At 36.1% G+C, this 15,038-nt stretch overlaps 2 protein-coding genes across 4 annotated transcripts; both read left to right on the plus strand.

Moving 5' to 3' along the window:
• Positions 1–937: 937 nt before the first annotated feature.
• On the plus strand, positions 938–10,861 carry LOC147276373 (Splicing factor, CC1-like protein). 2 transcript variants are annotated; one of them, XM_086253473.1, is made up of 15 exons: positions 939–1,133; positions 1,240–1,373; positions 1,668–2,289; positions 5,701–5,782; positions 5,883–5,939; positions 6,639–6,694; positions 7,260–7,491; positions 7,694–7,777; positions 8,687–8,761; positions 8,913–8,996; positions 9,611–9,675; positions 9,746–10,001; positions 10,091–10,179; positions 10,257–10,371; positions 10,464–10,861. In XM_086253473.1, the coding sequence occupies exons 3-15, from the start codon at positions 1,718–1,720 to the stop codon at positions 10,503–10,505; spliced, it is 1,809 nt and encodes a 602-aa protein (XP_086109599.1). In that variant the 5' UTR covers positions 939–1,133; positions 1,240–1,373; positions 1,668–1,717; the 3' UTR covers positions 10,506–10,861. The 2 variants fall into 2 exon arrangements, with proteins under 2 accessions (XP_086109600.1, XP_086109599.1); XM_086253474.1 differs by lacking the exon at positions 1,240–1,373 and having other exon boundaries at positions 938–1,133.
• An 877-nt stretch (positions 10,862–11,738) lies between these two features.
• LOC147276374 (monooxygenase 2-like) lies at positions 11,739–14,774 on the plus strand. Of its 2 annotated transcripts, none has more exons than XM_086254997.1 (6): positions 11,739–11,935; positions 12,080–12,226; positions 12,389–12,457; positions 12,569–12,779; positions 13,501–13,729; positions 14,123–14,774. In XM_086254997.1, the coding sequence occupies exons 1-6, from the start codon at positions 11,859–11,861 to the stop codon at positions 14,677–14,679; spliced, it is 1,290 nt and encodes a 429-aa protein (XP_086111123.1). In that variant the 5' UTR covers positions 11,739–11,858; the 3' UTR covers positions 14,680–14,774. The 2 variants fall into 2 exon arrangements, with proteins under 2 accessions (XP_086111123.1, XP_086111124.1); XM_086254998.1 differs by having other exon boundaries at positions 11,747–11,935; positions 12,614–12,779.
• Positions 14,775–15,038: the final 264 nt, after the last annotated feature.

Consider the following 15,038-nt stretch of genomic DNA (forward strand, 5'->3'; position numbering starts at 1 on the left):
ATAACGATTACATGACCAAACGATTTTCGATTTAGTTGATTCTTTGCAGAGATGATCTTTATATAATTATCTAAAAAATGAACGGTTCTTATTATGAAAATATAATGTGGAATGAGAATAATAAAAGAAAATGTTGGTGGAGAAGATAAATTAGAGAATGTGGATATCATTCTCCATCACGTAAAAATATGGTGTTATAATTTTACTCAAAGAGGTACATATATCACAGGAAAAAACTTACTTATTCTTATGTTGTAGTGATGTGATATCCCTTGAAAAGAGAGATAAAGACAAGAGATGAGAAAAAAAAAAAAAAAGAGAGAGCCAATGAGAGAGGTGAGGATACCATGTGATATCACATGACGAAATATATAAATTCTTCTCTATATCACATACAAACCATGTTTTGTTTGATAGTTTGTCTCCGGACTAAAAAGTTTTGACATTTTATTTCTAAACTCAATTTCGTTAAACATTTTACTCTAAACTGTTGAAGAATTAGTTTATTTGCCACATTTGTCTTCTCAATTTTGCCAGATGCCATTTTCGTCTTCAATTATAAATAATGGGAAAAAAATATCTAGATCACGTGATGTTGTCAACGTGGCGGCGTATTACATGATATCTTTTAAAAAAAGAGTTACTCCTATATCAAGTGGATTCAAATTTGGATAAAAACCAATGAGAAAAACTTGTATATCATTAGAGGGACATGTCATCACAAGCAAGAGAGAGAAAAAGAGAAAAAGAGAAAAACTTATTTCTCTCTATTGCCTGTGATGCCACGTTGGACATACAAGTTTCTCTAAAAAACGAAAGGACCCAAATCTATATTACTCGCTCACGAGTGAAGCCCCATCAAGGCTCCAGACCCGGTTAAAATAAACCAAACGAACCGGTCCGGGCGATATATATCACGTGCCGCCCAAAATTAACAGTCTGTACTTAGCCCTAGCGCGAACAGACACAGAGAGATTACAGTCCCTGAATCTGTAACCACTCGCATTTCAAGCTCGGAACAATCCACTCCTTCTTTAGCTTCAAACACACTGAGCTCGCTCTCCGTCGTCTTCAATTCACTATTCCTCCTCCGTTCTCGTTCTTCTTCTTCTTGTTGTTTCTACTCACAGGAGGTAACAATTTCAAGCTCCCAGTAAAACCCTAACTGCCATGGTTTTATTATTAAGAAATCTTTTGGGAGATAATAATAAAAAGGGAAACTTGGATTCACTCTTGCAGGTTTATCCTTCGGTTTTGCAACTGTCAAAAGCAGCTAATTTGACTGTAATTCCAATTAGGGCTTGGTTTAGTTGCTTTACTTCTGTTTCACTCTCATTATAGGGTTTTGGGATTGATAATGCATCTGAACTCAGGTAAAATTAAGGTTTCGTTACTTATTTGTTTAGTAGGAAATTAAATCCGATAATTAATAAATTATAGTTTCATCAGAACTCAGTTTATCGAAGAATTGTTAATTTCTTTAATGGGATTTGTATCCCTTCGAATGAAGAAGCCATGCCCTACGTATTTATATACAAGTAGTAGGGGAGAGTGAAAGAAAAATGTGTCTTTTATAGGAATGAAAATTGTTTTTCTGTTTGGGTTTATTGTAATCTCTGGTTAAAATAGTGCAAATTGTTCAGTTATTTTTTGGCAAATAATTGCAGATATCAGCAGCATTAAGGTCTATCTGTGAGGTTGTTAAAAGAAGGGTCTGATGGATTTTGATGAGTATGAGTATTTAGAGAAAACGGTTGAAAATCCTGAACCCCAGAAGTCAAAGGAAACTGCAAATGGTGGTGAGAAAACCTTGAAATCTGGAGAGAAAGGTCGTAGCCGGAGTTCAAAGCATAAGAGTGATGAGAAAGATCACGATGAGGAACGCCGCTCAAAGCGTTCAAAATCTGGAGATGAGGCACGTGATCATGATCGGAAAAGAGAGAGGGGATCTTCTCGTCATCGCTCACAGTCCAGAGATGGAGAAAGTGACCGTCACAGGAGTAGACGGGAACCTAGAGATAAGGAGGACAGGGAAAGGGAGGAAAGAAATGGAAGGGAGAGAGACAGGGACAGAGACAAAGAGCAGGACCGTGATCGAGACAGAGACAGGAGAGAACGTGACCGAGAGAGTGACAGGGACAAGGAGAAGGAGAAAGAGCGTTCGCGTCGAAGCAGGAGTCATTCAGAAAGGCACCGAAGTGATCGGGATGAAAGAGAGAAGAGTCGGGACACGGAGCATAGAGAAAGAGAGAAGGAGAAGGAGATAAGGGAGCGGGAAAAAGAAAGCAGGTATTTTTCATATTTATATTGTTTAGCCTTGTAGCTGTTATAATTCTTTGTAGATTGCATAATTTATTTTTGGATGAGCACCATCCCTTGTAGTGCTGTAGCATATTGATAACAATAGTGAACCTCAAAGTATCTGTAATAGAACTAAATTTGATGAATAAGTTCTTTTGTATGTAAAGTTCATGTGCTTCTTGTGTTGAAACGAATTAACTAAGCCATATTGAGATGATATTTGTCTTTCTGAAATTTTTGTGCTGATTGGTTGTTCTTCTAACTCTAAACTTGGACTGGATTACAATTAATAGTGCTTTCGGATTAATGACATTGTCTCTTATTATAGTGTGCTTTATTTTGGGTGGGCATGCATGTATTGTATATATATATATAATATATATATATATTTATATTTACAAGATAAACATTGTGAAGCTCTTTTGTTTCCAATAGGTTTAAACAATAGTTCTCATGAAAGAGATTTCTCTGGCCCTTTTCTGGTTTTTAACATTTAGGAAGCAGACTTATTTGTAGTTACACAGTTTAAATGGATAACTCTCGCAATACTGCATTAGTGTCCTTCTGTTTTTATAAAATCTGGGATCAAAGGAATGATAAAATTTTGTAGTTTTAGCAGTTAAAAGGGTATATTGTGTTATTAATTGAGGATCAAAAGGTACTTTGGGGTGGCCATGTTTCAAAGAATAACAAATCTCTAAGTATGTTGGATCTTGAGTTATGTGCGTCTCAAATGTCATTGGAACAATTTGAGCAAATTCTGCCCTTGATTTGTGGAAATTATGATTCACAGACCAGGCACTCTTCGAAAAGTAAAGGTGGAAATAGTTTGTGTAAATCAGTTATTGAGGCTTGAAGAGGCAATTACTGAGGATCCTTTGTCAGGATTTTGTTTTCTGAAATTTCTGTGGCATCATCATCTTCTTGTTTTGCTCCGTTTTTTTCTTTAATTATGTTTAAAGTTGTATTATCCTTGAGCCACTAGGTTTGATGTATTAGAGTACACTAATCCTGAAAGAATTAATATATGTATATATATTATATGCAGTAAATGCAAATGGGATTTTTTTCATGAGCGGCACTTTTGTCGGTTACATAGGTGTTGGGATCAGTGACATGTATTTGTTAACTTCTTTCCCTCTCCATCTTTTTTCTCTCTTTTGTCATTTCCATTCAGAAAAGGGGCATTTTTGCTGGTTGGGTGGTTGTATTCATTTAGTGGTGTTGCTCAGTTGCTCTATGCATTTTAGTGTCAATGTGACAAATTGAAAAGGGTGACTGGTCAGGACGGTTGTGTTTGTGTATTATATGCTTTATGCTACTCTTTTTGGTGTCAAAATGTAATTTTAGAGTCTTAGACCCATGTAATGAAAACAATTTTCTTTAGTTGTTGTGAAGGCTATGTTTGTGTGTCAGGCAAAACTGATGTTAAATAACTAAATATGTTCAGTAGGAGCAAAGCCTTCTTCCTCTCTCTCTCTCTCTCTCTCTCTCTCTCTCTCTCTCTCAAGATGCCTTGTTTTATCTTGCATTACTTTTCTTGCCGGAAGTTAGTGCAGGATTTTCTATCTTGAAGTTGATGCAAGTTTTTAGTCCGTGGTGTCTCTGAAACTGAAAAGCTGGTTAGCTGCTTTGCATTTATAGGGTTGATAAGGACCTTGTGGAGAAAATTATCTGAAGAAAGGAAAAAGGAGACTTTTTGGAGATTGTAATTTAGGAACATTTTAAGTTGATGGCTAATTTCTAGTCTCCAGTTTCCCACCAGTTTCAATTTTTTTTTTTTAATTATTTGTCTGGTTCAGTTTGACATGGGTTCTGTGTTGGATGTGGAAATGCATCCATTTTGAAGATAAACTCACCTTTTCTATGCCATAGATTATTACTATTACTATTATTATATCTTGTGGTGTCCATTTGTTTTGTCCCAAGTATTGTTCTCGCTTGCATAAGGGGGTTCCTGCAATTGTTTTAATGAATAATTTCAGTAGTCATACTTAAGCTTCATAAGTTTCTTCTGCTATTTAATAGCCTTAGAAATTCTGAATATTGAACACTAGATTCTGGGAACTCGCAGATATGCTAGAGCAATCTTCAGATGGTCTTTCTGGCAATTGGGCCAGGCACAGCTCAGGTCATGGGTCTTAAATGTTTCTTCTAAACTTTCTGGAATCTATTTTAGAAGCTTGCGATGCAAGATTGAGGGTTCAGTGTTGGAGATTTTGACCGCGGTGGTGATGTCATGTTATGCTTTTCGTTATCCTCTCCCTCTGAACTCAGTTGCTTAATTATATTTATTCTGTTGCAGAAATGCTGGTGAGGGAGTGATGGGCTTTGCTTAGAGAAGCACCTCATCTTCTGATGCTTGTGGGAAAATCAATGTTCATTGGTTACAAGATTGGCTGTTATTTTCTTACAGTATATATGTATATAAGTATTTTGCTGTGTTTGGTTGCTTGACAAGCATTTAGGGTATAGATGATCTCTGCAATGTTTTGGAATTTTTTGTTAGCTATCATTGGCTCTGGAGGGAACTTATGTGGTTTTTCTTTGTAAGAATAGATACTTGCTATTATTTTACCCAATGTGTCTGTGTTTACATACAAACATACATGCATATGTTTGTACATACCTACACACACACACACCTGCAAGTCCTTTTATTTTCCCTAATGAGAAACTTATGCAGATTGCTTGTCTCATTGTGACTCATAGTTAAATCACTCACTATTATAATGTGATCTCGTTTTGAGTGTGACTTTGTAAACAGATAGTAGTCTGTGTTTTCAGTTCATAGGGTATCATTTTGTTTTATATGTTTGTGATTCTTTCACTGGAATAAAAGCTTCTAACAGGTTCCAGATAATTGCAACTAGGTCTTTGGTACTTCCATCCATACAACTTGATGATGCTGTTTCATTTAAGATTATATTGTTTATAGAAGGTACAAAATTTGTTGTTAATCCATTTTTTGAAGTTGCATTACATGCATTACCTACGTAGCATTAGTGTTCCCATTTCACTCGATTGCCATATTGTTCTGCACATTGGTTCTAATTCAAATTTAAAATAATAAAGGCTCTTAACTTCTCCATCTACGCACATTGGTAATTTCATGAACTTTCTGTAGTTCTCTGTAGAACTATGATACATGGGTTCAGTCCTTACACACACTTGCTGTAAAATTTGCTGCCATTTTGGAAATATTTTTTATTCCTTTGTATTTGTCATGTAAGGCAGTTTTCTTTGCCGAACTAAGAGGTTTTATTCTTTTGTGGATCCAGGGGTGTACTATGTTTGATCTTTTCTTGCTCTGTCTCAACTTGTTCTCCATGGATTCATTTATTAACATTTTGTCAATAATAAAACAATTGTTGTCAATTTTTCATTTCTCCGTTGCAGAAGATATAAAGACAAAAAGGAAGAAGTGACAGAACCAGAGGCGGATCCTGAAAGAGATCAGCGGACGGTATTTGCGTATCAGGTAATGCACATGCATTTGATGTATGCATTCTGTTGTGTTCTCTTGAACTTTCTGTCTACCACATTCTCATTTATTAATTTTTGGTGAACAACTTTGACAGATTTGTCTGAAGGCAGATGAAAGAGATGTATATGAGTTTTTCTCAAGGGCTGGCAAGGTTCTCATTTCTATGTATTTATATATCATGTTCATTTAATAAAGATTTTAAACTGTTTAATTAAAATAGAGTTCTTAATATGATTATTTGAACGATATTATATATTCTATCTTCATGTCAGTTAAAGAGTTGCAAACTTTTATAACAAAGCTTCTAACATATAAGCGCACATGTTAGAAGGGTGTAGTGGGGGCCACCCTAACACTAATACAGGAAACCCAAATTTCTTTTGACATTTTTTTTGGGGTTGCTTTGGCTGTATAAGAAATGAAGTCTGGTAAAATTTATTGGTGATTAACGCTAGATGTTTCAAATCAAATAAGATGTTCACTATCCACTTTATTTGAGATTTGGTTAACAGTTATGCTGCATTTGTTCCAACGAAGTTGACTTGATTTCCTAAAATTAAAGGAAGATATTTTTCCAGTTGGAAAAGTTTGGACAATTTTTTCCTGGTTCTGGAATATATTCTGTCAACCATAAGTGGAAACGTTTTGGAATCATTAATGGATCTTAGAGATATTCTAGGAAGCAAAGCTTTTTAAAATTGAAGTATAAAGTAAAAGTGGTTGTCTATATCTGTCTTTTTTGTGCTTGTGAGTGTCTCTTATTCTCTTTTCCCCCTTAAGTTGGTTAAGGTAACTGTTAGTATATTTTTATATCTTGACCTATCTAATAGCTGTGAATTATGATTTTTAGGTCCGCGATGTACGCCTCATTATGGATCGCAATTCAAGACGCTCGAAGGGAGTTGGGTAGGTTTTATTTTATTTTTTAAAAATGTGTTGTTGACAAAAACTTTGATTGGTTGTAATTTGTAAAGAGAAGATTCACTTTAGGAACTTATGCAGCAGTACGGTTTAAGATAGTATGAGAGTGTTAAACTTATTTTGTTGTTGATGAATTTTTGTGGTTTGGTTCTGTTGGACAAGAAACTAATGAATCTATTCTAAGGTGAAAATAAGACTATCCTTTTAATGTGGTTTGATTAATTTTGGAATTTTGTAATGGCTACCAGTTCTTGCTTCCTCTTGAGGCCTGTAACTTCCTTATTCTAATTGCTTGTACAGTAAGAGGAATCTTCACATCATTCACAATATTGGAATTTTCTAATTGCTTGTGATAGATCTCCTTTGTACTAAACGCAGTGCAATAGTATAGGTTACTCCAACTAGGCAAGATGAGTAGACAAAGGACATTTTCTCCCCCGTTTTGAACTATGTGTGGAGCTTGCAGTAAAATTTTGCTAATCTATAATATCTGTATGCCTTTAACTTTTCTTTTTGATTATTCAAGATTCTAATGTTGTCTAGTTTGTAGGTATATTGAGTTCTATGATGCAATGTCAGTTCCTATGGCAATTGCACTCTCTGGTCAGCCTCTTCTTAGTCAACCAGTGATGGTAAAGCCATCAGAGGCTGAGAAGAATCTGGTTCAATCAACAACTGTGGTTAGCGGCAGTGGTGGGATGATAGGCCCATATTCCGGTGGAGCTAGAAGGCTGTATGTTGGCAATCTTCACACCAATATAAAAGAAGATGATCTCCGCCAGGTGAGTCTTTTTCCAAAGTAACTGTAAAGTAGGCATCTAATAATGTTCGATAATTGATCTTGATGTGGGTTTGGATAATCTCTCTTTTCCTTTTTAGCACTTCCTGTTCATAGTTTAATTTTTATTTTTGAATTTTGGATGCTTTTTACATTTTGATTTGATTATATCAACCTTTAATTTGTGTTATATATTATATATGCAGGTTTTTGGAGCATTTGGTCCAGTAGAACTGGTTCAGTTGCCTGTTGACGAAACTAACAATTGCAAAGGTTTTGGATTTGTGCAGGTGTGTTTGACTAGAACTTGCAACGTAATATATATATATATATATGTATGTCTGGTTTAATTAAAAAAATCAAAGTCTGTTGGGCTGCCTCTAATTCTATCTTTTTTTGTTTTTAATACAAACACACACAGAGGGAATTTATTAAAAGAAATAAAAGAGAATAACCAGAAGAGGGGAACAGAGCTGTAACCCTCTAAAAATTCGATAAAACAAATCCTTGAAGAGGTATAAGTATTCTCCCTGCTTGTTCTGGCTCGAGTTTGAATTGGCTCCGTACGAATGGACACTTTTTTGTTTTGCTTCGTTGGGTCTTGGTTTCCTTCGGAATGAAGGAAAAAAAAATCTAGTTTATAGTCTTCCCAATTTCTTTCCTACTCAAACTGAGAGAGTGGGGACCAAAACTCCCTACTGAACTACGAATAGTCTCTCGTCTTTCTCATGTGCCAAATCGTTAGCTAGGGCTGGTCACAAGTTGGTTTGGATTCGGTTAAGGCTCAATCTGACGCCGAACCGACATTTTTGTGTTATAATTTCTTATAACCTCATACTGATTAAATATATATAATAACCGAGCCAACCCAACCCAATTCAAATCACGTTGGGTTGGGCTGGCAATCAGTCTTTAACTTAGGACAACTCCACTAAAGTAGCTCAAATTTTAAAACATTAAAATTTAAAGACCCAATATTAACAACAAAAGCCTAAGTCGGGAACTTAAAGGCCCAATATTTCAATCCCCCTAGCAATCTATGTGAGGGTGGATAATTCCATTTATTTGATTTTTTATTTTTAACAAATAGTGTGCCCCCCCATTTCGATTCCAATTGTCATTATTAGATGCTTGATAAGATTCCTTGTAATATTGGTTAAGCTTAAATCAAACTCATTGGATTTGTTACTTCCCTGCAGTTTTCACGTCTTGAAGATGCTAGAAATGCACTGAGTTTGAATGGACAATTGGAGATTGCAGGTCGAGTAATTAAGGTAATGGCTCTTTGTTATACTATTATTGTATTTCTTTCCCCAAAATAATGCTTGTGTTGTGTACTCTTTCCAAGTTCATCAATTAGGCTGTGTGTTATCATAGATATAATTTTGAATGTCAGCTGCCCAAGTATTTCATTTTCCTGTTTAGGTCTCGGCTGTTACTGACCAAGCTGGAATGCAAGATATTGGAGCAAATGCTGGTGATTTTGATGATGATGAAGGTGGTGGCTTGGTTAGTAAGACCTACCTTTTTATGTTTTATTTTTATTATTGCAGAGAATTCGCATACTGAGATGATTACTAAGATCAGTAATGTCTAGGAATAATTGTTTCATGTGTGGAAGTTTCTGCTCCATTGATTGCTTTTGTCCTGTTTGATGCTCATGGTTTATATACTTGGTTCAGTGGACTTTGTATTTTCTGTGTTCATCATTCTCTTATTTACTTAAGCAGATATATTGCTTGTTTTAAATGATTAAAGTTAATTCTCCGAGGAGAAAAAAAGGTCAAAACATTAATTTGGATTGTCATCTCTTGTACTATGGTTTTGTTTGCTAGTAGATTATTAAAGTTAAGTTAGAGAATTCTAAATAGCATACCAGCCATGAACTTATAAACTCTTTACTGGCCTTTTCCCCTTCTCTTTGCTTAAACTAATAAGATGTGAATAGCCTCTCAAGGCATTGCATACATCAGCACTACAAATCCAAGGGTGGTGGTTTGGATGAAAAAGAGGTGGCTTTACCAATCTCTTAATCCAGCCCCCAAACTGAGCGTCTGCACTGCATAAACTTTTTGGTTGACCTAAGTGAAGGTAATTGACCTATTGTTTTAATATTCTTTCAGGCATTGAATGCCCGTTCTCGTGCAATTCTTATGCAGAAATTGGATCGTAGTGGCACCACATCAAGGTTTGTATTTGCTGAGCGTGTTATTGTATTTTGAATTTTTTGGTTGGTCTTACATTTGCTTTGTATACAGTATTCCTGGATCCCTAGGCGCTCCAGCTGTCAATAGTAGTGGTGTTTCTCTACCAATGGCACTACCAACGGCACCAATCCTGGGAGCTGCACCAGTGGTTTCTCCTCTTGCTGCTCCCATTGCCTCTGTTCCTGGTCTTGCTGGACTTGGTATTGCTGGTCTTCAAATTCCTACAGCTACTGTTCCTTCTGTAGATACAATCGGTGTTCCAAGCGAATGTTTACTTTTGACAAATATGTTTGATCCAGCAATTGAGGTTGGTGGTGAATGCCTTTGATAAAATTTTTTTTTTTTGGATCCCTTTGGTGATTGTAATATGTAAACTTTGTCTCCCTTTTTGAGCAGACGGAACCAAACTTTGACTTGGACATTAAAGAAGATGTTCAGGAGGAATGTTCAAAATACGGGAATCTGAAACACATCTTTGTAGACAAGTAAGTTTTCTTCGCATTAGTTCTATCATCCTTTTCTCCCTTGTATATATCTGATTCGCATTCTTGTCAATGAGCAGGAATACTGCTGGTTTTGTGTACTTAAGATTTGAAAATACGCAAGCTGCAATGAATGCTCGACATGTTCTGCATGGAAGATGGTTTGCTGGGAAGATGATCCAGGCAACTTTCATGGTAATTACATATTTTATGGATATATATATATATGTATTATATTGATTTTGCCACATATTCTCTTTTATGAAAATGTCCATTCATTTGTGCAGTTGCCCCAGACCTATGAGGCTAAGTTCCCTGAGAGCAGATAGGATTATGCATTGAATGTGCAATGGAAATGTAGAAAATGTAGCTGGTATATGCCCTGTTGGTGGTAAATTTTTTTTACTGGGTCCAATTTTCACGCGAGGGATTATTTTCGTCTTTGGGGCTTTTTGTGTAACAAAAAAGAATGTCATGCTCAGGTCAGCACATTTGGAATTGCTGATGAATGAGAAGTTACATGTACATCATCACTTGGAATTTTTACAGCCAGTGCTATGGGAATTTAGAGATGCTGTTTGTAGACTAATTGCTACTCTATTTTGCCAAATTTTCTATGTTGTCTTAATGGATGGGTTCTGTTGCTAGATTTGCTTCAAGGAATCGGCTAATGCCACTATTGTTAGTGTGTTGTGATGGCGCATACTTGCTCTTCAAAACTGCTAGTAAAGGATTTCCTATACTGTTTTAGATGTTTAATAGCAAATAGTATCAACTTGGCAAGATTCACTTTGACTTGTTAATGAAAATTGAAAATCTATATATTACCAAAATAAATTGAAAATTGATATATTGTTCTTTTATAGGGGTTACATTGAAAGGGATTACATCTTTGACTTATCTTAATTTTAACTCATAGTCTTATATCCTCTACCACTTGGGCAAAAAGGGGTATGTTAAAAGTTAAAACCCAGAGCAAATTCAGTTTTAAAGTAACCTTTGTGGCTATACTTGCTGATTTTTTTCGTCTGATTACTGTTTTTTTGTAAATTTAATAAGAAGAAAAACTGTTGGAGTTTTGGAGATGAGAAAGCAGATAGATAGTAGAAGAACATCTTTCTTAACAGAAAAATTATTTCTGAGAAATAAATTAAAATCTGCGCATAACTGCCTGTGAGCTCCACTATTCAGAAAGAAAGGCCTAAGGTCCAAATCTTCTTGTCATTAAAAAAAACGGTCTTTTGTTTGACAGTGGTCTCTTTAAACTGTAATAACTAATAAGAGTTCAGGAATTTACAAAGGAAACAAAAGAAAAAAAAAAATCAAACAAATAATACAGTTTCTTTTGTAGTCATAAAAAAATGGCATTCGTGGGGTTAAATCGTCAAATCCATGTGTAATTTAAATTGCCTCAAAGTCAATTGCTTTTATCTGTCTGGGTGATATATATGTAACTCAAAGTCAATTGTCAGTACTACTGAGTAGTGTGTCAGACCGTCATCCCCTTCGTCATCTTAATTCATGTACCAGTTGCTGCCATCACATGTTTTTTTTTGTTACGATGGAGAAAGCCGCCATCACCCACACACACACATATATATATATATGTAGCTTTGTATTATGGGTCTGTTAATTTCCACTGAAACCTAAAGTCAAAGCCTCCTCCTCAAATATCATTAGTCATGGCAGTAGTAGTAGAAGACGTTGTGATTGTGGGAGCTGGAATTTCTGGCCTTACAACTTCTATAGGACTTCACAGGTTCTCTCTCTCTCTCTCTCTCTCTCTCTCTCTCACTGTGTCTGTGTGTCAGTCCGTGTGTGTAAGTTGCAATAATTAATACATGTTAATAATATTCATGTTACGATGATTGTAAGCAAAAGCAAAATTGAAATTTTGGTGCAGGCAGGGAATTCGAAGCTTAGTGCTGGAATCATCAGATAGTTTGAGGATTACAGGGTTTGCATTTGTTACATGGACAAATGCTTGGAAGGCCTTGGATGCCATTGGTATTGGCGATTCTCTCCGGCTACAACATGAGTCACTTCTTGGGTAATTATGACTCTACTCCATCACCCTCTCTCTTTTTCACTTCCTCCACTATAGCTATGTACGTTATGCTGTCAAACTGTTAATCTGAATCATTAAGGAGATTAGTGCATGCTACTTTGCATCGATCCAAGCATGAAACTGATTGCAGAGTTTTGAATGCAGGAATGTGACTTCCTCAAGAGTTTCTGGGCTTCAAACGTCTGAGACATCATTTAAAGCCAAAGGAAAACAGTAAGTTTACCAATAGAGTAGTATATATAAGTGCCTCAGTAGCTTGCATTCCTCTAGTTATTGTATCTAATTTTGCATAATTTTCAACCCCCAAATATTGTTTTCCTCTAGTTATTCCTCTAGTAACAGATTATTGAGAGTGTACACGATGTGCAGCGGAGACCATGAAGTTCGTTGTGTGAAGAGGAAGTTGTTGTTGGAAACCCTTGCAAATGAACTCCCTAGTGGCACCATCAGGTACTCATCCAAGGTGGTTTCTATTGATGAATCAGGCTACTTTAAGCTGGTACATCTTGCTGATGGAACCATCCTCAAAGCCAAGGTAGACTATTTTGCTCCCTTTTTCAAGACAAATCATGACTAATCATTCATATATGAAGTTGATAGTTCATATTTTAGTTGCATCATAAACAACCAACACTTTCTTCATATCTATCATTTTGAAGGTAGTATACTCATATGAAACTCCTCTTGGGTCAACTGTGCTGGTATCTGTACTACCATACTTAAATGAAACTCTTCGCAAAGATGTTGTGCATAGTGAACCACTGCTTTCGAGCTTCTCACCTTTAACCAGTGTAGTTGAGTATTCCTATCGTATCAGGGCAACCAACATAATATATGCAAAAATGTCTAATTTTTTGTGAGAAAACACCATCAGAACCTGTTCCCACAAATCCTGAAAGCTGGAAACCTTCCATCTTCCCAATACCGAGCTTAACATAATGTTTCCATGACTCCCTGGCTCCCTGCATACTGAGCAATCCCACAAAGCATGCACTACAAACTCTTCTCTCTTCCTACACCTTCCACATACTGCTGTTGTGGTTATTTTCCTCCTAACTAGGTTGGTTCTACAATGCAAAATTTCACGACAAGCACGCCATAAGAACAACTTAACTTTTTTAGGGGACTATTCTTAAGTGGACTATCTTTTCGATGGGTGTAAACCAATAACATCATCTCTATTTTGGAGGGCATAAATTTTTTTAATATGTAACATCAATCTAATCGCTTACAATATCAACGCTATGATTGAATAGGTCTTGGTTGGGTGTGATGGAGTGAACTCCGTTGTGGCAAAATGGCTAGGCTTCAAGCAGCCAGCCTTTACAGGGAGATCCGCTATTAGAGGCTGTGCCAACTTCCAGAGCAGTCATGGGTTTGATCCCATGTTCATGCAATTCTTTGGGAATGGTGTTAGATCTGGTGCCGTGCCTTGCGATGATAAAACTGTTTATTGGTTCTTCACTTGGACTCCCTCCACCCAAGGTAAGCCTTTCACACCAATTTCGGGGCTTCTTTGCTTCTATAATTCATTAAGACAAGTTTAAGAAAACCATTCAAATTTGAGCTTAGGACAGATACTTAGATTTTATTTTGGTACTTCTCCCATATTGTAGTACAAGTAACCATATAGACCTTTGCTTCCATGTTTCAAAAATGATTTTCAGTTCTCAATTGCAAAACAAATAACAAACAACTGTGATAAAATGTTTCATAATATGTTATTCAGACAACATAAAAATCTTTTTTTTTTTTTTTTCAATTCAGAACCCTTTTGAGTGTACATTTGCTGCTAATAAGTGTACCACCCATAATTTGTAACCACTAAACCAGTATGTGTGTGTCACAGTTTTTTTGTTTGTTCTTCATGTCTTGCAGAGAAAGAGCTAGAAGAGAACCCAGCTCAGTTGAGGCAATATATGTTAAGCAAGCTCGGAAAGATACCTGATAAAGTGAAGGCAGTTATAGAAAACACTGAACTGGATGCTTTCATATCTTCTCCCTTGAGATATAGGCATCCTTGGGAGCTTCTTTGGGGAAACATTAGCAAAGGCAATACTTGTGTTGCTGGGGACGCGCTCCACCCCATGACCCCAGACCTTGGCCAAGGTGGCTGTGCTGCGTTGGAAGATGGTGTTGTATTGGCAAGGTGTCTTGGTGAGGCCTTGTTGAAAAACTCAAGGCAAAATATGAAAGATAAGGTTGAAGAAGGAAAGGAAGAATATGAGAGGATTGAGATGGGGTTGAGCAAGTATGCCAATGAGAGGAGATGGAGAAGCTTTGATCTGATTGGTTCAGCTTATGTGGTTGGTTTTATACAGGAGAGTAATGGAAAAATGATGACCTTCTTGAGGGACAAATGTTTGGCTCCAATCCTGCCTGGGTTGCTATTGAAGAAGGCTGATTTTGATTGTGGGAAGCTCAGTATCTCTTAAATGGATTTATATATCCTCTGTATAATTATCATAAGATTCCAAGTAATCTTATATATCAATCATATTATTAATAAGAACTTTCTTTTGTCATTAAATTGCAATTTCATCATCATTTAGCAAATGTCGGGTGTACTCATATAAATTAAAGAATTTTATTAACAAAATATTTTTTACACCAAAAGAAAGAAAAAATATTTTATGGAGCTAAATGATTCTGTTCTTCTGTTTGACATTAAAGTATTAATGGTTATGCCAATCAGGAAATGGTTTTGGATGAAGTTTCTGTAAGGGGTCTTATGCCGCAAACAAACGGTTTATAAGTTCTAAGTTTATTAGTTTTTTCTTAATTATCTGGGGGA

This window comes from Dryas octopetala, chromosome 8 (assembly GCF_963921425.1).
Source record: "Dryas octopetala chromosome 8, drDryOcto1.1, whole genome shotgun sequence".
NCBI lineage: Eukaryota > Viridiplantae > Streptophyta > Magnoliopsida > Rosales > Rosaceae > Dryas > Dryas octopetala.

Bases quoted from the DNA above. Each gene is read 5' to 3' on its own strand.
- LOC147276373 (XM_086253474.1), top strand. From the start codon at position 1,718: ATGGATTTTGATGAGTATGAGTATTTAGAGAAAACGGTTGAAAATCCT. The intron at 8,997-9,610 runs GTTAGTAAGACC...ATATTCTTTCAG, and splicing joins ATGATGAAGGTGGTGGCTTG to GCATTGAATGCCCGTTCTCG. The intron at 10,002-10,090 runs GTTGGTGGTGAA...CTTTTTGAGCAG, and splicing joins TGTTTGATCCAGCAATTGAG to ACGGAACCAAACTTTGACTT.
- LOC147276374 (XM_086254997.1), top strand. From the start codon at position 11,859: ATGGCAGTAGTAGTAGAAGACGTTGTGATTGTGGGAGCTGGAATTTCT. The intron at 11,936-12,079 runs GTTCTCTCTCTC...ATTTTGGTGCAG, and splicing joins ACTTCTATAGGACTTCACAG to GCAGGGAATTCGAAGCTTAG. The intron at 13,730-14,122 runs GTAAGCCTTTCA...CATGTCTTGCAG, and splicing joins TTGGACTCCCTCCACCCAAG to AGAAAGAGCTAGAAGAGAAC.